We start from the raw sequence: 23,677 nt of genomic DNA, 5'->3' as shown, positions 1-23,677 counted from the left end.
CTTCTCCCTGTGCCCCTCCTGCTTGTGCTGTCTCTCTCTCTCCCTCAAATAAATACATAAGTCTTTTAAAAAATAAAATAAACAAATTCCGGTTAGTTAACATACAGTATAATATTAGTCTCAGGTTTAGAATTTAGTGATTCAACACTTCCATACAGCACCTGGTGCTCATCACAACACGTGCCCTCTTAATTTCCATCACCTGTTTAACCCATCCCCACCCACCCACCTCCCCTCTGGTAACCATCAGTTTGATAAATGATTAAGTTAATTGATAAGTAATGTTTGGATGCCTGGACAGTTTCTTTTTTTTTTTAAGATTTTATTTATTTATTTGACACAGAGACAGCCAGCGAGGGAGGGAACACAGACAGGGGAGTGGGAGAGGGAGAAGGAGGCTCCCAGAAGAGCATGGAGCCTGATGTGGGGCTCAATCCCAGAACCCTGGATCATGACCTGAGCGGAAGGCAGATGCTTAACCACTGAGCCACCCAGGCTCCCAAGCATACCTTGTTTTATTGCCTTTTTTTTTTTTAAAACAAACCTGAAAGCTCATGGCAACCCCGCATTGTATGTTTTCCCAACGGCATTATGCTCGCTTCACATCTCTGAGCCACATTTTGGTCATTCTCGTAATATTCCAAATTCTTCCATTATTATTGTATTTGTTACAGTGATCTGTGCTCAGTGATTACGACTCACTGAAAGCTGAGATGATAATAAGCATGCGTTAGCAATAAAGCATTTTTAAATTAAGGCGTGTACCCTTGTTCAGAGACGAGGCTACCGCACACCTCATCGACTACCGTATAGAATAAGCATCACTTTTCCATGCATCGGGAAACCAAAAAATTCATTTGACTCACTTCGTTGCGAAATTCACATTGTTGCAATGGTCTGGAACCGAACCCGCACTATCTCTGGGGTATGGCGGCATCGCCATTTCCCTTGGTGGCAGCAAGACCTGTCCCGTCTGAGATCCCGAAGTTATTTCCTAGCGAGTTAACAACGGGTTGCCCCCTGCACTTAGAAAGTGTTTCCAATCCTAGCCTCTAGCCTGTTACCAGAGGGTAGGACCAAGTGCCGCGAGGGACGCACGCCTCCAGTTCTACCACCGACGGGTCCAAGCTGCGTTTTCAAAACACCCACCTGAGCAGCCTGTGCGTGACTCAAACCGGAAGGTCTGGTTCTCTCTCAAAACTGCCCTTGAGCGTCGGTGGGAAAGACTTTATCAGGCACTGTTAGCAACTGACAGAGCAATAAAACTCCAAGGCCGTGACACTTAAGTTCATGTTTCCCGATCGAAAAGATACACATCACTCTACCCTGACTACCGGATGGCCATTCCACTGGGACACTAAACGCGATTCTTAGGAACCTTCCAGAAGCCGCTGGCTACAGAGGGGGACAGCTTCTGCCCCAAGGTTAATTTTCTGATTCTCCAGCAGCCTCTTCCTTCCCCTGACGCTACCTGTCATTATGCTATTACGGTATTTGACACTCCCCAGGAACCGGCTAAAAGGCTTCCCAGTACGTTCTCCCTTATCTTCCCCCTGTGACTTTTGACCCTCTGTGATAGGTTTTTCTCAGACCGGAGCTACTGCTCTGAATTTGCTGACAAAAATGTAATCATTCTTCCTTTGAACGTACCTCTGAAGAAGGTTCATTTCCTCTTAGAGGCCCCCTCTGGTTCCAAAGCTTCCCTCACAGCATCCATCCCAAACTCTGGTCACCTCGCAAGTGACCTGACATCAACAGAACGCTTCTGCCGAGGTCATCAGCAGCAACCGCCAGCCCATCAGGGATGGGGACTAACATGGGGGCTGTGCGTGGGCGACGGTAGTTTGTTCCCGTCAAACTGGTCTCAGGAACTGCCTAACCCCACTCCCGTTACTGGAGGGGACATTTCAAGGGACATATAATTAGCTCATTGCCATACACTCCCAGTCGGGGCTGTGCCCCCATTACGATACCATCTCCTACGTGGACCCCAGGCTTACACCCACCTGCTACACGTGCACTTATCCAGCATATTTGGGATAATTCTTAGAAACTTTCAGACTTTTGAAACTACCACCCCTCCTGTGGAACATGTTTTCCTGAAAAGAAGAGACAGGTGCGGGTGACTGTGGATAAGTCCCGGGAGGGAGAGCCGAAACTTCGTGCACGCTCTGTGAGCCGGAATTCGCACAATAGTGAAAAGATGGTCCAAAACCGGACTCTGACCTCACCGGCTGCCTGAAATGACACGGTTTCTACTCCCGAAGACCGCCCCCTCCCCAAACCAGTTTACACTCATTAGCCGGAGTTGCCAGGGGGGAGTTCAGGCTTCAGCAAACACTTCTTGCTGCACTTATAAAAATACTACGGGTCAAGGAGATCAATTTATTTTTTTTAAGCTTTTATTTATTTAAGTCATCTCTACACCCAACGTGGGGCTTGAACTTACCACCCCAAGATCGAGAGTCGCACGCTCCTCTGATCGAGCCGGCCAGGCGCCCCCAGGTTGAACAATTTTTCGGATCAGGCTAAAAGAAAAATCCATCTGGTTCTCGACAAGAGACCAGATGGGCTTTGGGACGTGTGTCCATGGCCTAAGTCTGGTCTGTCTCCAGGGTCTATGACAAGGACTAATCATCATCTTGTTTCTGGGAACTGCCTGCGGGACCTTTGGCTGCTGCATCCTGTCCAGAGTCTTAAATGCCACTGTGCGGCCCTTGTCACTTCAAGGGAGTCAACAACCCACCCTGCAGCCAGAGCAGGAGAGACTGGCCCTAACCCTACTGCGGACGGCTTTCCCCGAGCCATCCCCAGATCAGCAAAATCTGGGCAGTGGTGATGATCAGAATATATAGACTTGTGTCCTGGGGCCTGACTTCACCTGATCTTGGAAGAAAGACGGGAGTGGGAAAGCAATGAAGCCCCTGACATCCGCGAGCTGGCTGGGAACTCACAGCAAGGCCTTGGCGTTCTCCCTTTGAACGTGAACAATTTCACAGACTGCCAACGTCAGACCAAAGCACTCTGTGTCCGTGATGGAGCAAGACAGAAACGAGACTAACAAACATCGACCAAGTCCCGCAAATGACTAAACATCACCCTCTCCTAGCTCACACGAATGGGTGCTGCTTCTCTATCCATCACTCCATTCTCCCCACCTTCTAAAAAGAATGAAGATACCCAGTCATAGAACTACCCCACTTTCTGACAGTCTCCAATCCTTGGACTCACCCCCAAATCACCTAATAACAAAGCCACGTCCTATAATAGGTTCTTTCTAACACCTTCTAACCAAGACATCCCACGATTCCCCCCACGGTGGGAGTTCTCCCTTCTTGCGAGGAAACAATGAACCCAGATTTGCTGGAGTGGAAGTGATCTTTGAACGAAGGGGTTTATATCATGATAAAAGATCCAAGACTTACCCTGAGGGTTCATGACGCAGCAGGAGAGACAGACGAACCAACAGTTCTCACTCAACGTGGTGAACATCGCAATAAAATATAAAGACAGGACGCTGCGAGGGCAACGGGTCAAAGCCAGGGCAATCCCCGAAGGCTTCCTGGTGGACGGGACACTGGCTGAATCTTAGGTAGGAGTGAGCCCAGTGCAGAGGTAGGGGTTGGATTAGAGGGAGGGGTGAAGTGTTCTAGGTGGAAGGAGTAGCAAGTTCAGATGCAAGAAGCAGAAAGGAGACGTGGCTAGACCATCACTGAGGTCAGGAAGGAACTACTAGCAAGTGTGAGGGGCTTTATATGCTCTTGGGTACGATTAAATTATCAAGATTCAGTAGGCACATACCGTGACCATGGTTAACAAGTCGCCATCATTTGCCTCCAGACACTTCGGAGGACACAGCATCACTTTTGTAGTATTGCCAAACAGGCATAACCGGAATTAACCCTGAGGAAAAACCCAAACAATCCCAAAATAAGGAGCATTCTACATTTTGAACTCCAAAAATGTCAATGTCATGAAACAAACACAAAGCTTGCTCCTGGATTGGATTTGGGAACGGAGTACTTTCTTTCCTCCTATTGTAAGGGACATACATCTGTGGGACAATCAATGAAATTCAGCTAGGTAATATTGTATCGGTGTTAATCACCCGATCTTGTTAACTGTGCTGTGCTTATAAAGAGAATGTCTTTTTTCAGGACATGCACACCAAAGTCTTTAGAGATAACAGAGCCTCTCGTCTGCACCTTACTCTCTAACCATTCAAGAAAAATAAATATGGGGCGCCTGGGTGGCTCAGTCATTAAGCGTCTGCCTTCGGCTCAGGTCATGATCCCAGGGTCCTGGGATCGAGCCCCGCATCGGGCTCTCTGCTCTGCCGGGAGCCTGCTTCTTCCTCTCCCACTCCCCCTGCTTGTGTTCCCTCTCCCTCTGTCAAATAAATAAATAAGAACTTTAAAAAAAAAAAAGGAAAAAGAAAAAGAAATATATCGGGGCGCCTGTTGGCTCAGCAGGTAGAGTGTGGGACTCTTGATCTCGGGGTTGTGAATTCGAGCCCCACGTCGGGTGTAGAGATTACTTAAAAAATAGATAAATATGGTGATGGGTAGTAAGGAGGGCACATATTGCATGGTGCACTGGGTGTTATACACAACTAATGAATCATCGAGCCTTACATCGGAAACCGGGGATGTACTGTATGGTGACTAACATAATATAATAAAAAATCATTAAAAAAAATAGATAAATAAATGAACGAATGAATGAATGAATAAATAAATAAATAAATAAATAAATAAAAATCAAGAAAAAATATGTTTACATTTATACGTAAATGAGAAAGACAGCAACAGTAGACCCATAACATCGGAAGAATCTAGGTAAAGGGTAATCAGGAATCCTTTATAGGATTTTTGCAACTCTCTGTAACACTGACATTTTTTTAAAACAAAGTTCTCTCCTCCCTACCACACACACACACACACACAGCAGGTAGCTGAACGGCCTCTATGTGTCAGTACCACGGCCCGCCAAGCTGAGGGTGAAGGAGACGCCCTCCCCGCCCTACAGGACTCCCCATCTAGTGGGTCATTTGGGAAGCAGATCCAAAGGGGTGAGACAAGCCCTCCAGGGAGCTGACAACAAGCCTGGCAAGAAACGGACACTTCTCCCGCAGTCTGTTGGTGGGACCCTGGCGGCATTCCCAGGTTTGTGGAGAATAAAGGGATAGGTTTCCGACAGCCCAGCGGTGCAGCTGAGCAGAATATCTGAACTACAGGCCTGTAGTTTGGGGGAGAGGGCTGGGCTGAGATACAGTTTGGGGCGTCGTCCGCATTAAGGAGGTAGAAGAAGCCACATGATGGGAAGAGGGCCCAACAGAAGCCCGGAGAAGCCTCTGGAGATCGCCATCCTGCTCTTTGCCCCACCCAAGAAACTGTCCTTCAAGTTCTTATTTTTCTTTTTATTTTATTTTATTTTATTTTATTTTATTTTATTTTATTTTATTTTATTTTATTAGACAGAGAGACAGACAGCCGGGCGGAGGGAGGGGCAGAGGGAGAGGGAGAAGCAGACTCCACACGGAGCGGGAGCCTGACGAGGGGCTCAATCTTACCACCCTGAGATCATGGCCTGAGCTGAAACCAAGAGTCAAAGCTCAGCCGACTGCACCAGCCAGGGGCCCCCAAGTTCTTATTACTCTGCTGACGGTTTGGCCTATTTGCCAGGTTTCTCCCAGCTTTACGTGTGACTTTGGGAGTCTCCTCACTTTGTAGACTCGTGTTTTCCCATCTGTAAATGGGGACATGGGAGAGTAGTTGTCTTAAACATCTCCCAGGGTGAAGACGGAATGATTGAGGCTGTTTAAGTGCCCATTACTCTCAGCAACCTGACACTTTGAGCTGAGACTGCCGCAAACATCTCCTGCCTGCCGAGAGCGAGCCTCGTGCCCTTGGAGCTTGATCTCTGGCCCTCCCTCCCAGCGAATTCAAGGGAACTGGATTGCCACAGTGATTGTGACTAGAGTGTGGGTTTTAGGACAGTGCAGATGGCCGCGAATGCGTGCTGGACTGAGAGAGATCAATAAGGAGATAGCGCGGGGGCCCTGGCGGGCGCAGTTGGTAAAGCGGGCGACTCTTGATCTCAGGGTCATGAGTTTGAGCCCCACGTCGGGCAGGGAGCCTATGTAAAAAATTAAAATGATAATGATAATGAGGTGGCACTGACCTGGCGTTCAACCCGTACAATAAAATGCACAAATCTCAAGTGTCCCACCGTATGACTTTGGACAGGACGCACTTCTGTGCAACTCAAGCCTCCATTCAGATAGTCTCCATCACCCCAGAAAATTCCCTTAACCCTTTCACGGTTACTCCTGGCTCCCATTTCCCAGAAGCAACCCCCATGTTTACCTCCCTCCCTTCATTTTTTTAAATGTTTTAAACTTGTAGGTTATTTGGAGACAGTATGGACGGCCGGGTAGGCTCTCAAGGGAGAATGTGAAGCTGAGCGCTGCTTAGGATCCTTTATTCCATTTGATTTTTTTTAAATCCAATCAAATAAAGCCTTTTCTCTTCCCCCACCAAAAAACGCTTTGCAAGAGCTGGCCTCCAGCCAGCAGTCTTTCTTTCTCCCGCTAGAAAAAGGGTGGATTTGTTTAACCGCTTTGTTCTTTCCTTTTTAACCTGCTTGTGTTTAACTGGACCCTCGACCCCAATCTGTTAGGTATTCTAACAATTTTTCTTGTTTAAGTAAGAGATAAACTTTAGCTCTCCGTCCAAACTCCGAGGCTGCGGCTCACCGGGCTCCAAGCCTCTGCCCCGCCCCCCTCCCCGCCACCCCCGTCCCGGGTGGCTTTGTAGGATTCTTCCAGGAGCCACGGAGGAGGGGGACAGCGTTGGGGGTTGCGTCCCCAGCCCGCACTTCCAGGCTGCTGCCACCCGCCTGCCGAGCGGCCGCGTCCCCCACCCAGCCCTCCGGCTCTCCTGCTTGACCTTTGCGCCTTCTGGAAGTCACCAGCTCGGTGAGTGCCGAGGTCGCGCCAGCCTCTCCGCCCGCTCCCCAGGGACGAAGGATCTGGCCACAGCCGATCCAAAGTCGCTGGGGCAGGCTGGAAGGAGACCGCCCCCCGCCCCCGCCCACCCGGGTACCTGGGCCCCGCGCGCGCCCCACTTGGCCGGCCCGGGGACGAGGCGGGCTCGACCTTCAGCTTCTCGGGGCCTCGCGGTCGCCTGAAGCTGCAGCGGCGCCACCGGACTGTGCCAAGGCCCCTCCGCCGCACACGTACGGCAGGTGAAGCGTGGGCACCTGCCGCCGCGTGCCCGCTCCCCGGGGCCCCGGCCGCCAGGCTCCGACGCCCGGGCAGGGAGGGACAGCTGCGGGCCCCGGGCCCCCGGCTGGCAGGCCGGAGCTCCGGGTTAAAAGTCGCTATTGCCAAAGTCCCGCATCTGATCCTGGGCCTTAATCTCAGATCGATAACATGAAGGCCTTTGGAGCCCGTGCCAAATTTTCACAGCCAGCGAGGACTGCAAATGCTAGGACGCTGGCTTCAGGATTTAAGATTTGATATGTGTTTCTTACACTAAAAAAAAAAAGTTACGTGTCGAAGGGAATATGAAACCAAAGATTACTTTCCTTTCCCCCCCGTCATGCATTCGCCCATGCGTGGATGAGAGCACTGCCTTCCAAGCAGCAAGGCGCCTGCGAAAAGGTTGACGATGCAGACAATGTGGGTCGGCATCTGGGCAGAGTTCGGGAAAGAGAGGAGGCTCTGAAAAGTTGCCTCGTTTTCCTCTCCCCCGGGCTTTCTTAGGTAATGTGTTTTTTTTTTCTTCTTCTCTGACAATTTTTGTCTGTCTTCTCCCTGTTCGCTGGTCACACTCTGGCCTAAACCCGCAGAGTAGAATGTTCCCTCCTGTGGAGTTCAAGACTCCTTGCCAAACTGGCAGAATGCCTTCCCCGGGGTGGCAAGAAATAGCCAAGCGGCTGTCAGTTCCTCCGGTGGCGCCCAGCCCTTGTCCTCTTCTCCAGCCTTTCCATGGTGCCAAGTCGAAAAGGGGTGTCAAGTCTAATTTCGTGTATTATCACTGATAAACATATTTCTAAAAATGCACTTCTGAAAAATGCAGAGTGGGAAGGTTCTGGCCTTTGAGCCGTCGTCGGAGAAGGGAATCGGCAGCATCAGGGGATGGGGGAGGGCAGCAGGAGCTGGTGACCTGCAGGCGGGGGAGGGGCCACCAATGAGGGAGCTGCCCGCCCCCCCCACCTTCGGGGGCTAGGGCGCAGGCATAAAGGGCGGCCTTCCCTCCCCGGAGCAGCCAGCTCTTCGAGGGTCACGGACACCAAGGTAGGGATATTGGGGTGCTGTGGGTTTTATCTCTCTTTGTTAAAGACAGCTTGAAAACGCGCCCAGGTAAGTCGATGGAAGATGCCTCACCTTAGGGACGATCAGCCCTTTCTTCATTCTCCTGTCTCTTCCTGCCACATCGCCTATTTCGTTCAGATTGAGAGAACGTGTTTTTCCAGTTCTGAGAAAAACTCAGTCTGTATTGGGATCTTACCAGGGCCTTAAGCCAGGTGTTTTGTTGAATTTGCTCCACGCGACTACATTTTCCCTCGATCTCTGCTACCTTCCGCAGAGCTCCCCGTTGACCATGTCTTCCATTAAGATCGAGTGTGTTTTGCGGGAGAACTGCCGGTGTGGGGAGTCTCCGGTGTGGGAGGAGGCATCCAACTCGCTGCTCTTCGTAGATATTCCTGCAAAAAAGGTTTGCCGGTGGGATTCGCTCAGCAAGCGCGTGCAGCAAGTGACTGTGGGTAAGGATGAAGGCCCCACTGTGCCCAGACAGCCATCTTTTCCCTGGGGACCCAGGAAGGGGGGTCCCCTGATGTGTCATTCCCCAGAGAACTTGTAGAAGCCTACTGGATACGCTTTAAAACTTCTGGATGGTCAGGCTCTCTCAAACCACACTCTGTGTCCCCCCCACTTGGACTTGGACCCAGGAGTAAATTCTGGATGGTCCGTGGGGTGAGGGGGACAGTCCCCATCTGGTGTTGCTGACAGGCACGGAGAAGCTTTCCTTAACAGCTTCAGATCACGGCTTTTAAGGTCGGAGACCCCGTTTGTGGCACAGCGAAGGCTGTCTGCCCTGGGTCAGGCCAAGCCCTTAATTGGCAAAAGAAAAGAAAAAAACGAGTATGTCCCTTCTTTGAATGTAAAAAGAAGAGCTTTCGGATTTAGAAAGCATCAACCAGGACTATCTGTTCACCGAAAAAATCAGATTCATCACAAATTCCGAGGGCCTTTGAATGTGATTCTGTTTATGGCCCTGTGATTCCCAGAGGAGGGGTTTCTCATTCTCTGGCCCAAGTGTAGGAGCTTGATTAGAGATAAGGAAGCTTCTTGTTTTGTGTTAATGCGAAGAGATACCAGGAATTCCTGTGACCTTGGGGCAGTCTCATCCCAAAACAGGCAACCTCAAACTTTTTCTTTTTCTTTTTTTTAATGAGAGAGAACAGCTGCTTTTTTTTTTTTAAAGATTTTATTTATTCGACAGAGATACAGACAGCCAGAGAGAGAGGGAACACAAGCAGGGGGAGTGGGAGAGGAAGAAGCAGGCTCATAGCAGAGGAGCCTGATGTGGGGCTCGATCCCGTAACACCGGGATCACGCCCTGAGCCGAAGGCAGACGCTTAACCGCTGTGCCACCCAGGCGCCCCGAGAGAACAGCTTTTTAAGTCACCCAGGGATGTGAGTACGACTAGCGGCCAGAGCCGGTCCTTCCCTAGTCTCTTTTTGCCAGCATGCAGACATTAGGGGTATATTCCCACCCCTAATCTGCAGCCACCCCCAAACCATGGAAAGGGCTTATGATATCGGTTCACTTAGGAAGTTACAGAAGTGACCTGACAAGTCTCGGGGCACAGGTCGGGATCCACAAAGAGAATGTGACCCTCCCAGGACTGTCCTGCAGATTCCCTGGGTCCCTCAGTTGGCTGCAATCAACTTTTGAATGGGGCTTTGAGCTAAGAGCTGCTCCTAGAGTACCCAGCGCCTTGCACTGCCCAAATAGGTGCTTGGAAAACGTTTCCAAGGGACCAACTCTTGGTTTTGGCTCAGGTCATGATCTCGGGGTCTTGGGATCAAGCCCCGAGTTGGGCTCCCCACTCAGGAGTAAGCCCGCTCCTTCCTCTCCCTCTGCTCCTCCTCCCCCACTTTCTCTTTCAAGTAAATAAGATCTTAAAGAAAATGTTTTCCAAATAAATTCTTTTTAAAAAAGATTTTATTTATGTATTTGTCAGAGAGAGAGCAAACACAAGCAGGGGAGCGGCAGAGGGAGAGGGAGAAGCAGGCTCCCCACTGAGCAAGGAGCCCGATGTGGGGCTCGATCCCAGGACCCTGGGATCATGTCCTGAGCCGAAGGTAGATGCTTAACCAAATGAGCCACCCAGGCGCCCCACAACTTTGAATTAAATACATAAAATAGGGCCCCTTAAAAAAGACAAGCCCTGGATCAGAGGGAGAGAGAGAGGTCGCAATACCTAGCTGCCGAAACTACACACGGTTTGTGTCCGAATTTCCTGGAGATACGTGAATCAAGCATGGCTTGCTCCATGACAGCTGCTCTGAACTCCCCCTCTCCCCCCATCCCAGTTAGGGACACCCCCCTCCCGCCCTTTGAACTTGATGTGGCGCCTGCCTCAGTGTATGGTGTCTGCGACCATGTGACTGCCCTGCCTGTCCCACTAGACTAGAAGCTTCCAGAAGAGTGGGGTTTCATTCACCTTTCTATCTCTGCTGCCCAAGGGTACTGCTCAGCAAATACACTGGGTTCTGTAGCCTTCACCATTCAGCAGAAGGGAGAGGGCACTCGCATCATCAAAAGAGCCGGAATCCTCTTAGAGATGCCAGGTGGCGGGATGCCTGTGGGCTGCTGTCCACCTGCTGTCTTCTGATTGCTGGCTTTTGCCCCTGCAGAGGCCCCCGTCAGCTCCGTGGCCCTTCGCCAGGGAGGAGGCTATGTCGCCACCATTGGAACAAAGTTCTGTGCTTTGAACTGGGAGGATCGGTCCGCGGTTGCCCTGGCCACGGTGGATAAAGACAAGAAGAACAATCGGTTCAATGATGGGAAGGTGGATCCCGCTGGGAGATACTTCGCGGGTACGCACGCTTTATCTCGAGCCGTATTGACCGAGCTTGGGAGAACAGCGGGACTTAGGAATGTCTCTCAGTTGTCGGGGTAAAACGTTACTCATAATGCGTCTTGGGTTCTTCTTTTCTCATTACTTGAGTTGCTTTTCACTTAAAAAAAAAAATCCCAAGGGGCACCTGGCTGACTCTGTCGGGAGAGCGTGTGACTCTCGATCTTGAGGTGGTGAGTTCGAGTCCCACGTGGAGGTAGAGTTTACTTAACAAAAATGTAAAAACAAACAAAGTCTATTAAAAATTGTTAAAAATAATTAATTTGATTTAATTTAAAATAACTTAAAACTTTTTAAAATCCCACGAGAAAAGCTTCAGAAATACTCCTTTCAATTTCTGACTCTGGCAGAGACTAAAATATGCGTGGTACTTTTGTAGTTTAAATGAGCTTTATTTTTTAATTTTAAAGATTTTATTTATTTCTTTGACAACACAAGCAGGAGGAGAGGCAGAGGGAGAGGGTGAAGCAGCCTCTCCACTGAGCAAGGAGCCCTATCCAGGGCTCGATCCCAGGACCCTGGGATCATGACCCGAGCTGCAGGCAGATGCTTAAGCAACTGAGCCACCCAGGTGCTCCTAAATGAGCTTTAAAACAGAGGCTTTGTGGTTGCTGGTGATCTTTAAATTGGAAATAATTTCAAATTTACAGGAAAAAAAAGTAAAAATAGTACAAACAACACCTGTCTCCCCTTTACCAAGATTCACCTATTGTCAGCGTTTCGTCCCATTTGCTCGCTCGCTCTCTGTATAATCATACTTTTCTCCAGAATCATTTGGAAGTAAGTTGCATCTATCACATGCCTTAACCCCGAAAAATACTTCTGCGGGAATTTCCCAGGAAAAACGACATACCGTCGCATGACCACAGTACAGCTATCACCTTAAAGAAGTTTAACATCGTTGCAGTTTTTCCTGATGTACTAGCTATACTCCAGTTTTGTCCATGAACCAAATAATGTCCTTGACAGCGTATTTTACCCTCCGGTGCAGGGTCCAGTCTGGGATTATGTATTGCATTTAGTTGACGTGTCTCTTTAAACCTCTTTTGTCTGGGACAGAACACAGCCTTTCTGGTTTTTTTATGACACTGTTGTGTTTGAAGAATACAGTCCCACACAACTCCCCCCATTTAATAGAATATTCCTCACGTTCCTCTTATTTTTGTGTTTGTCTAATGTTTCCTTGTGATTAGATTGATGCCGGACATTTGTCGCTAGAACACTGCAGAGGTGACGCTCTATCTCTGTCCAGGTATCCCACCTGGATACCACGTCTCTCGTGGGTGATGTTAGTGTTGATCACCTGGCCACGTTCTTCTCAGATCCCTCTACTGCATAGTTACTATTTTTTCAAAGATCGGATTTATTTTATTTTTTTTTAAAGATTTTATTTATTTATTCAACAGGATAGAGACAGCCAGCGAGAGAGGGAACACAAGCAGGGGGAGAGGGAGAGGAAGAAGCAGGCTCCTAGCGGAGGAGCCTGATGTGGGGCTCGATCCCATAACGCCGGGATCACGCCCTGAGCCGAAGGCAGATGCTTAACTGCTGTGCCACCCAGGTGCCCCAGAAGATCGGATTTATTTTAGAGAGAGAGGGCAGAGGGGCAGAGGAGCAAGGAGAGGGACAAGCAGACTCTGCCCTGAGCACAAGCCCATCATAGGGCTCGATCTCACCACCCTGAGATCGTGACCTGAGCCGAAAACAAGAGTCGGAGGCTTAACCGACTGAGCCACCCAGGCGCCTCCATAGTTACTATTTTTAATTGTAATGTATAAACATTTTGTGGGGGTTATTGGTTATCTATTGCTGTGTGACAAATTACCCTGAAATTCAGTGGCTTAAAATAACAAACATTTTTTATCTCACATAGTTTCTGAAGGTTAAGAATCTGGATGTGAGTTAGCCAGATGGTTCTAGTTCAGGGCTCTACCGTGAAGTTGCCGTCAAGCTGTTGGCGGGGGGCTGTGGCCTCTGAAGGGGGTCTGTCAAGGGGCCTGGAGGATTCGTGTCTAGGCTCACTCACATGGGGTCGGCAGGGGGCTTCAGTTCCTTACCACATGGGCCTCTCCATAGGGCTGCTGTGGACATGGCTTCCCCAGGGCCAGTGATGAGAGAGAGAATGAGGACACCCAAGACAGAGGCTACGGTCTTATAACCAATCTCAGAAGTGACATAACGTCATTTCTGCCATGTGCTCTTGGTCACACGATGATAGAAGGGATCATTCTGGAAGGCAGGGATCATTCGGGGCCATCTTGGAGGCTGGCTACAGCACTGGGGGAGATACTTTAAGACCGATCAAATATCCTGGTCCTCGTCAAAACGTCTCCCTTGGGTTTTACATTTGTTGATGACTCTTGCTTGAACCAATGTTGACTATGATGGAGAATGGCTTACGTCCAGCTTTCCGTGAATGTTAACTCTAGCCCAATTAAATAATGCATTTCACGTATGTTCTCATTTACTTCCCCTCAAAACAAGTTAGCCAGAGTCGATTCCAAATCCCTGCTCTTTCCACCTCCCCGTCCCCTCACGTTCTTGCTGCCATGGCTCCATTCACTCTCAGCATGGAAGTTTCCTGAGGTCTGAGCAACCGGCTATGGCTTGTTCCCCGTCTTCCCGGGCTTTACACAACCACAGATCTAGTCCAGGACAGGTCGAAAGATTAAAGATGAGAATCTGTTGGAAGCCCTTCTGCCACTGATTTCTGCAGGACAAGGAAATAGGATTGGATACCCTACATGCCATTGAAATTGAGTTTCTCTCTCCCTTACGGCTATAGTTCACAGTTCTGTGGCACTTTGTGAGACACAATAAAGGAGTCCTCAGAAGCCTGAGTCCTTAGCCTGAAGTCTCCAGTTCTTAATTTGTGCCCTGAGGAGACCCCTTAAAATTGTAGGCATTATTGTGGGTGTACAAACGGGTCTTGCACATCTGCCGAAAGCACCGAGAACCCTTTTCTAGAGAGTTCGTAGCTTTCAGCAGGTGCTAGGAGGTGTCCCTGGACCAGAAAAGGGTAGGGTCATTTGATAGTCAGGATGGAGTCTCGAGGTGGTGGGTAGAATCCTGAAGGTGTCCCCACATCCAAGGTCTGGCCTGTCTGTGTCCACTACGAGGTAGTGACGTATAAGCCAGGGCTCCATCTTGTTCTTTCCCACTAAGGTAGAACCTTTTCCAAGCAGTGCAGAATTCACATCCATGTTCCAGGCATCTCTTCCTGTGAGGCAGACAGTGGGGAGGAATATTAGTGAAACAAACGCAACAGCCCATAGCTGTCTCCTCAGGGCAGGAAACTGCTGCGTGAACATCTTCTGCCCTGAGAGGGAGGATTTATCCTGTCTTGCTTGCTCTTCAGGCTTCCCAACTTTTGTCTATTTTCCTTTAACCCACTCTTATTTCAGATGGAACTTGGTACACTAGATGAACTTTCCAGTTTCTTCATTACAGTCGAATTCTGCTCTGTCCCCCAAGATCACACTCAAGTCTAAGTGAATATCCGATGTGCACTTGAGAAGAACGTGTGCTCCGCTGCTGTTGAGTGGGGTGTTCGGTAAATGTCACTTAGATCGGTTGATGCTGTTCAGTTTATTTCTTTGCTGATTTTTCTATCTACTTGTATCTATTACTGAGAGAGGGATGCTGACATCTCCAACTGTAATTATGGATTTGTCTATTTCTCTTCAGTTCTGATTTTTGCTTTGTGTATTTTCAAGCTCTGTTGTTAAGCACCTACAAGTTCAGGATTTCTACGTCGCCTCAGTGAACTGACCGTTTTCACCATATGGAGGACCTCTGTGTGTCCCTGATAGTTTTCGTTGCCCTAAGTATATTTTGTCTGATGTTAACATAGCCCCTCCAGCTAACATTTTAATCAATATTTGCATGGTGTAGCTTTTCCCATCCTTTCACTTTTACACGATCTATATCATTATATCTGAAGTGAGTTTCTTAAGGCCAGCAAACAGTTGGATTTTTAAAAAATTCATCTTAACAGTATCTTAGTTGGTGTATCTAGATTATTTACGTTTAGTGTAATTATTAATATGCTTTGACTTAGATCTACCATGTTGTTACTTGTTTTCTCTTCGTTCCTTCTGCATTTTTTGTCTTCCGCTTCCCTTTTCCTGCCTCCTTTTGGGCTGCGTGAATCTTCTTTTGGAATTCGATTTTAATTTATTTATGGTGATCTTTCGCTGTATCTCTCTATTTCGTTTTTTAAGGGCTTCTGAAGGGATTGCAAAATATACAGTTAACTTTTTGCAGTCTATCTAGAACCAAGATTTTACCACTTCAATTGATTATCGCTTCTTTATGCTATGGTTGCCTCTATATATGTACATATAAATCCTGTCAGAAAAATGTAATTTTTGCTTTTAACCATCAGAAATATTTTAAAGAACTGGGGCACCTGGCTGGCTCAGTTGGTGGAGTTTGCGACTCTTGATCTCGGGGTGGTGAGTTCAAGGCCCACGTTGGGTATAGAAATTACTTCAAAATAAAAAATTTTAATCTCCTCCAGTCCCATCCATGTTGCTGCAGATGTTGTGAAATCATTCTTTCTGATGGCTGAGTAATATTCCATTGTATATCTGGACCCCATCTTCTTAATCCAGTCATCTGTTGAAGGGCATCTCGGCTCCTTCCATGATTTAGCTATTGTGGACAATGTTGCTATGAACATTGGGGTGCATATGGCCCTTCTCTTCACTACGTCTGTATCTTTGGGATAAATACCCAGTAGTGCAATTGCTGGATCATAGGGTAGCTCAATTTTTAACTTTTTAAAGGACCTCTACACTGTTTTCCAGAGTGGCTGTACCAACTTGCATTCCCACCACCAATGTAGGAGGGATCCCCTTTCTCCACATCCTCTCCAACAATTGTTGTTTCTTGCCTTGTCAATTTTTGCCATTCTAACTGATGTAAGGTGGTATCTCAATGTGGTTTTGATCTGAATTTCCCTGATGGCTAATGATTTTGGTTTCACTCATTTATGGAACATAAGAAATAGGAAGATCGGTAGGAGAAGGAAGGGAAGAACGAAGGGGGGTAAATAGAAGGGGGAATGAACCATGAGAGACTATGGACTCTAGGAAACAAACTGAGAGATTCAGAGGGGAGGAGGTGGGGGATCGGGATAGGCCAGTGATGGGTAGTAAGGAGGGCACGTATTGTATGGTGCACTGGGTGTTATATGCAAGTAATGAATCATGGAACTTTACATCAAAAACTAGGGATGTACTGTATGGTGACTAACATAACATAATAAAAAATTATTATAAAAAATAAAAAATCTTAAGAAAAATAAAATCTTTAACAACAACAACAAAAACACTTTCAAGAACTAAAGAGGAGAAGAACAGCCTATTGCATTTACTATCTCTGTTGCTCTTCCTTCATTCCGATGTTCCAAGATGCCTTTTCGTATCTTCCCCTTCCCTTTAGCAATTCTGTTAGAGCAGGTCTGCTGGCTGTGAAGTTTCCCAGTTTTACTTGATGTGAGAATATCTTTATTTCACCTTCATTCTTGAAAGATATTTTCACTGAATATAGAATTCTAGGCTGACACTTTTTTTTTCTTTTAGCAGATGAAAAATGGGTCCCTTCAAGGGCGCCTCGGTGGCTCAGTCGGTTAAGCATCCAACTCTTGATGTCAGCTCAGGTCTTGATCTCAGGGTCATGAGTTCAAGCCCCCATGTTGGGCTCCATGCTCGGCAAGGAGCCAGCTTTAGAAAAAAGAAAAAGGAAAAAAAAAAAGCGTCACTTCCTTCTGACCTCCATGGCTTCTCATGAAAAAATCAACAGTGATTGAAATCATTATTCTTCTATATGTCATTTTTCTTTCTTTCTTAGGGATTTCTATTTGACTTTGGTTTTCAGAATTTTGATTATGATGTGTCTGGGTATAGGTTTCTTTGGGATTATCTCCTGTTTCGGGCTTATGGCTGCTTGAATCTGTGGTTTTCTGCAATGATGTTCACATTGGATAATTTCTTTTCTTCATTTTGTTTAAGATTTTAATTTTTTTACAGTAATCTCTAGGCCCAACGTGGGGCTCAAACTCACAACTCCAAGATCAAGAATCACGTGCTCTACTGACTGAGCCAGCCAAGCGCCCCTGGATAATTTCTATTGACCTGTCATTCGTTACACTGCCTCTTTCCTTTGTCATCTCTATCCTGCTAGCAAATCCATCAGACAGTTTATTTCAGTTATTTTTTTTTCTCAGTTCTAAAATTTTTATTTGGCTGGTTTTTGTGTCTTCGACTTCTTTGCCTTGCCAAGTATAGTGGATGGTATCCTAGACCTTTTGACTATTTCTTTGAGACCCTAGGTCTTGTTTAAATCCTATGCAGAATGTTGATATATTTGTCCTCATAAGCAATCTGTATATGTTTAGGTTCAGAAGGTTTAACAGAAAAGCTCCAGCCTGCTCTCTCTGAGGTGCCATTAGGATCTGGCCCACATGTGGGCCACTCCGTGGCTGGCCTGAGACTTAGGAGTTTAACCACAGCTGCATTCTCAGTCTTTGGTATGCTAATTAGAACCAGATTCGTGCGCATACAAGTAGAAGATGAGCCCAGGAGATCATAAACAGCTTTATGGAATTGCATTCCTGAACAATGTCCCTCTTGACTATCTCCAGGTACTTTCCATTTTCCTGGAGCTGTCCTTGTCATTCGTCCAGCCTGAAACCACCCATTTCTAGGACGGTGCTGTCTCCAGGGCCAAGCAGCAGCAGAAGGGGGGGGAGGGTGGATAAAACCACACGTAAAAGCAGCAGTATTTGGCTCTGCCCTTCTGGAGCCACAGCTTCACCCCATTGGAGAGGAATGTCCCCTTCCCCTGAGTCTTGATTCCTGCAGTTTCCTGTTGTCCACCACTCTGCTGTTACTACCCTTGCTGCAGGATAGCCTGAGGACCGGAGAAAGGAGTGGAAAAGAACCAGGGCATTTCTTCCACTCTCCGAGCCTCAGGAGTTTCCTCTTCTGCTCCTTGAGCCAGATTGAGAGGGTTTCTCTTGGCTCTCTGTCTTCCCCACAGTGCTCACGTCCAGGTTGCGGGCTGCGTCGAGTTCAGGCTGGGACATACTGGGGAATATAATGGAGACCTCGCCACCAGTTAGGCGGCCCTGCAAATTCTACTGTTCTTCCCCGAGCTGCCCGATTCATTTCCTTTTCAGAGTTTCTCAAATAGCTCCACTGGCTGTTTTGTCCAGATTGTATAGTCGCGCTCAGTGGGAGAAAGTGGGGTTGGTGGAGATGTAGTCCTTCTTATCCGGAACCGGACCTGTCAGTGTAATTTTCATTTGCATCATAAGCAAGGTAGTTGTCATATAAAGATGGTATTCATTCATTCGTCAGAGAGTGAGCACAAGCAGGGGGAGCGGCAGGCAGAGGGAGAAGCAGGCTCCCTGCTGAGCAAGGAGCCCGATGCAGGACTCGAGCCCGGGACCCTGGGATCATGACCCAAGCCCAAGGCAGACGCTTCACTGACTGAGCCACCCAGGCATCCTGTTGTCATTTTCTTTTTAATATAGAACCCAGATTCCTCGATTCAGTGATGGGAAAGGAACCCTGGTCATAAAAGATGGTGTAGGGCATGGGGCAAGGTGTTGTGGAGCTAAACTCAGTGCTTTTGGGGTCTTGTAGGCACCATGGCTGAGGAGACGGCCCCCGCGGTCCTGGAGCGGCACCAGGGGTCCCTCTACTCCCTCTTTCCTGACCACCACGTGGAGAAGTATTTTGACCAGGTGGACATCTCCAATGGTTTGGATTGGTCCCTGGACCACAAAATCTTCTACTATATTGACAGCCTGTCCTACTCCGTGGACGCCTTTGACTACGACCTGCAGACAGGAAAGATCTGTACGTACTTTTTCATTCTTTTTCTTAATACTGCTGGGATTGTGTTTTTCGTCTGTGTATAACTAGGAAGCTGCCTCTTCCTCGACGCGTATGAAAAGGCCCTTACTTGGCAAAGAACTGGCCGATGTGATGATTCCAACGTAGTCATAATTACCCAAACTCGACTATGCTGACAGTCAAACCATGGCCCTCAACACACCTAACCATGGCCACCGTCGGCGTAACGTGAATAGATCCTTATCCCCCTTCTTGTCACCATCCCTAGAAAGAGGCTCACTGGCAATGGACCCTGTTCGACAAGAGGCGCCTATCGGCCAGTAATGCCCAGCAGAGCGGGATAAAGGAATGGCAAGTTAAGGTTTGAGGTTGAAATTGCTCCTTCGTACTTGAGTTAACCAGAGGCAAATACTCAGAGACGAATTAATAATCTTCCAGAATGGAAGAGTTTACAAAGTAGCTGCAGAGTGGTCAATCCCATCCGTGGGCTCGACGCGAGCTAGAGCTGGAAACTGGGAGGGAAGGAATTCTCGAGAAGAATTTAGAAGGGAGCACTTGAAACTGTTTTGTGAAAGGTGCCAAACCGCAAGAGCAAAACCAATAATAAAAGGGACTTGGAAAAAAAAAATCACAAGACTCTCGTGTAGATTTAACGAGAGGCAAGTTACTTCAGGACAGATGTTTTGCTTTGAAATACAGAGCACTCTTTTTTATGACTGTTTTTACCCATTTTTACTGACACATGGTTTTAACTTTTTTTTTTTTTCCATTATGTCTCGATGCGATTACTATAATGACCAGAATTTTGTAGTGTAAAGTTCTCTGGGGTTTGATGGTTTTTTGGTATACTGTGATTCCCCCTTCTGGGCCAGCCAGTTGGCTCCCCAATACCCCTCCTTTCAGAAATAAGCTCTTTAATACTGAATTTTGATAAGATGATTTTGGAGCATTGGGTCGGGCAGAAACAACGCGAACGTCTGACTACTTTTTGTGTATGAACCGTTCATATGGTACCATTAAGTTGCCTTCTAGACCTTGGACTTCATCACAAAGTCGGCATTTTTATAAGGAAAACAGCAAAGGTCTAACCACAGACCGAAATGTATCCAAGGTGGGTGTGCAGACCTTCAGTTCGGGTCAACCTCAAAAAGAACTATGGGTATTTTATTAAGAATTCTACTTCCTTTCAGGGGCGCCTGGGGGGCTCAGTCGGTGAAGCATCTGCCTTCGGCTCAGGTCATGATCCCAGGGTCCTGGGATCGAGTCCGGAGTGGGATCGAGTCCGGAGTCGGGCTCCCTGCTCAGCAGGGAGTGTGCTTCTCCCTCTCCCTCTGCAGCTCCCCCTGCTTGTGTGCTCACGCATGCAGTCTCTGTCAAATAAATAAAATCTTAAAAAAAAATTCTACTTCCTTTTCTTCTCTCCTCCCCTGAAAGCTTATACAGATATGTCTGTACCCAGACTAAAGAGAATGTAATCGCCCTCCAAATCATGTAAAAATCCTTTGTTGAGGAGTGCCCACTCATGCTTCTGGACATTTTTGCTTTTTTAAAAAAAATTTTTTTTTAAGATTTTATTTATTTATCTGAGAAAGAAAGCACAAGCAGAGGGAGAGGCAGAGGGAGAAGCAGACTCCCCCCACTGAACCAGGGAGCCTGAATCAGGACTCGATCCCAGGACCCTGGGATCATGACCTGAGCCAAAGGCAGACGCTTCACCGACTGAGCCCCCCAGGCGCCCTGGACATTTTTGTTGTAGAGTTAGGAATTCTTCTGAACCGTCCCACATGCCAGGCCCTGGATACGCAGAAGAGATCAGGATAGACAGCTTGAGAGCTCCTTGTCTGATGCTCGGTATTGAGTGGCCTGTTGTTTTGTCGTGTGTGTTTGTTTGTTTGTTTAACCCTAGCCAACCGCAGAAGTGTTTATAAGCTGGAGAAAGAAGAGCAGATTCCAGATGGAATGTGTATCGATACGGAGGGGAAGCTCTGGGTGGCCTGCTACAATGGGGGAAGAGTGATTCGTTTAGATCCTGAGACAGGTAGGCCTGCAGCAAAATTAAAAAAAAAAAATCCCTGCCATGTCTAGAAAAAACGAGACACTAGCGACTAGAGAAACTTCGTTCCTAGTAAAGTCACATAGAGATCCATTCAGAGGTCTCAATAGGATGATTTTGGAAATAAAGGCCAAAGATAGGGTCCCAAACTTAAGAGTCAGAACTTCTTTTCCTGTGGAGGTAAGTGTTTTTCCCCAAAACAAATTGTCAGGGAAGGTAGGTTAAACACATGGCTGAGGGGCGCCTGGGTGGCTCGGGCGGTTGAGCGTCAGCCTTCGGCTCAGGTCATGAGCTCAGGGTCCTGGGATCGAGTCTGGCATCGGGCTCCTTGCTCAGCAGGGAGCCTGCTTCTCCCTCTGCTTGCCTCTCTCCCTGCTGGTGCGCTCGCGCTCTCTCTCTCTCTCTCTCCCTCTCTCCCTCCCCCTCTCCCCTGCGCACGCTCTCTGTCAAATGGATAAGTAAAATCTTTAAAAAAACAAAAACAAAAAACATGGTTGAAGTCTGACCTCCACAATCCTTTTTGAATATCCCTAATCCTCTGCAAAGGGTCCGAACGGTTGTGCAGGTTGGAAATGTGCTAGAGCTGGACTTTCAATAAAATATTTGGTGATCTAGGGAAAAGACTCCAGACTGTGAAGTTGCCTGTTGTTAAAACAACTTCATGCTGCTTCGGAGGGAAGGACTACTCTGAAATGTATGTGACCTGTGCCCGGGACGGAACGGACCCCGAGGGTCTTCTGCAGCAGCCTGAAGCTGGTGGAATTTTCAAGGTGATCTGGCTCGCTCTTTTATTTTGAGGGTGAGGTGGGAGGTCCTTAGCTAAGTGAGTGATTATTGCTTTTCCTTTTACGTATTTATGTATTTGAGAGAGACAGTGATCACGAGAGAGCACGAGCCGGGGGTGGGTGGGGCAGAGGGAGAGGGAGAAGCAGACTCCCCACTGAGCAGGGAGCCCGTCGAGGGACTGACTCGATCCCTGGACCCTGGAATCATGACCTGAGCAGAAGGCAGACACCCAACTGACTGAGACACCCAAGCACCCCGATTAGTGCTTTTTCATACTTCCAAAACATAATTCTATTTAGCATTTTTTTTCTAGAGAGAGAGAGAGAGCAGGTATGTGCGCTTGCGCGCTCGAGAGCAAATTAGGCCAGGGAGGGCGGAGGGAGAGGGGGAGAGAGAAAATCTTGAGCAGTCTCCACACCCAGCACAGAGACTGACCCAGGGCTTGATCTCAAGACCCTGAGATCATGACCTGAGCCGAAGGCAGACGCTTAACCAGCCGAGCCACCCAAGCGCCCCTCTATTTAGCATTTTTAAGCTCATCATGCTAGACTTTTAAAAACGTTTTATTTAGATTTCCCAAACATAAGTCCAAGATCATGTGTTTAGCCTACTTTGTGCAGTATTTCGAAACAGTTTTGTGTTTCAATAGTGTTTGCCAAAATTCTGTAAATCAGTAGAATGGGCTTGGAAAACCAGTGTTTGAAACATGCTCATGAGATCAGTTGATTGTTTTGATGCCACAGGAATACCTTTGGGTTTCTTAACTTCTTTTTTGCAACAAAATGAACACTGATAAAAATTATGGACATCTCAGACTGAAAAGAAATAGGAACTGGAACGCCTGGGTGGCTCAGTCGGTTAAGCGTCTGCCTTCGGCTCAAGTCATGATCCCAGGGTTCTGGGATCACATCAAGGTCCCAGATCAGCGGGGAGTCTGTTTCCCCCTCTGCCTGCTGTTCCCCCTGCTTGTGCTCTCTCTCTGACAAATAAATAAAATCTTAAAAAAAAAAAGAAAAGAAATAGGGAGACGGTAGAAATAAATTCAGTTTTAAATCCAAGTTAATTGCAGACGGTTGCTAGTTGGATTATTACCAATGTGAATAATTGGGTTGGACCTGACCTAATCAGGTAATTCCTTTTTTTTCCCCCATATTGAAGTCTTTATTTTTTTTTATTTTGTTATATTAGTCACCATACAGTACATCCCCAGTTTTTGATGCAATGTTCCATGATTCATTATTTGCATATAACACCCAGTGCACCATGCAATATGTAGGTAATTCCTTTTTATGATAGGAAATAAAACAAGGGTAATTGGTGGCTAAATATATTACTATGAATCATAAAAAATGCTTTTGAAGAATACTTGTGAACTACCTTTTAGCAAAGTTTCTCTCTTTTTTTAACAGATAACTGGCCTGGGGGTCAAAGGAATTCCTCCCTATCCCTATGCGGGATGAGTGGCAGGCCTTCTTTCCTACTGGAGGAACTTTTGAAGACACGTAGAAAATTCTAGAGCTGAAATTTCAATCTAGTTGCAAAAAAATTAAAGAAATGGTATTATTAACAGGGTTAATTTTTTTACGATTTTTAAAAGGGCATCTTAGTAAGGGGCAACAGGTAGTTTTGATAACACACTAAAAAGCCTTCTGCAAAGGCTTTATAGAAATACAGAGAATCGTTCAGCTGTCGACCAGCCTCTTGATTCTTTACAGATTGCTAGAAGGGGAGGGGGGGACCATGTCTGTTTTGCATTCCGTTCTTACTATACCTAACGCTCAAGAAAAACTAATAAATAATGGCTTAGTAATCA

At 47.3% G+C, this 23,677-nt stretch overlaps 1 protein-coding gene and 1 long non-coding RNA gene across 5 annotated transcripts in view; one reads left to right on the top strand and one right to left on the bottom strand.

Annotated features, from left to right (window-relative positions):
• The window catches only part of LOC123787629 (uncharacterized), a 15,357-nt gene extending 7,859 nt beyond the window's left edge, over positions 1-7,498 (bottom strand). For both annotated transcript variants that reach the window (XR_015723460.1, XR_015723461.1), the window contains exons 1-3: positions 7,107-7,498; positions 3,802-3,903; positions 3,426-3,562 (exon numbers count right to left, since the gene is read on the bottom strand). This is a non-coding gene — a long non-coding RNA (uncharacterized LOC123787629). The remainder of the gene's footprint in view (positions 1-3,425; positions 3,563-3,801; positions 3,904-7,106) is intronic.
• RGN (regucalcin) lies at positions 6,794-23,677 on the top strand. 3 transcript variants are annotated; one of them, XM_087860301.1, is made up of 8 exons: positions 6,794-6,979; positions 7,630-7,768; positions 8,595-8,772; positions 10,934-11,116; positions 18,813-19,028; positions 20,932-21,063; positions 21,694-21,848; positions 23,274-23,677. In XM_087860301.1, exons 3-8 carry the CDS (start codon positions 8,610-8,612, stop codon positions 23,322-23,324), a joined length of 900 nt encoding a protein of 299 aa, XP_087716427.1. In that variant the 5' UTR covers positions 6,794-6,979; positions 7,630-7,768; positions 8,595-8,609; the 3' UTR covers positions 23,325-23,677. The 3 variants fall into 3 exon arrangements, with proteins under 3 accessions (XP_087716427.1, XP_045646404.1, XP_045646405.1); XM_045790448.2 differs by lacking the exon at positions 7,630-7,768; XM_045790449.2 differs by lacking the exons at positions 6,794-6,979; positions 7,630-7,768 and adding an exon at positions 8,248-8,302.

This window comes from Ursus americanus, chromosome X, assembly GCF_024610735.1.
Source record: "Ursus americanus isolate L20-20 chromosome X, mUrsAme1.1.p, whole genome shotgun sequence".
Taxonomy (NCBI): Eukaryota; Metazoa; Chordata; class Mammalia; order Carnivora; family Ursidae; genus Ursus; species Ursus americanus.
The sequence above is the reverse complement of the archived record's forward strand: the minus strand, read 5'-3'. Positions and strand labels throughout refer to the sequence as shown.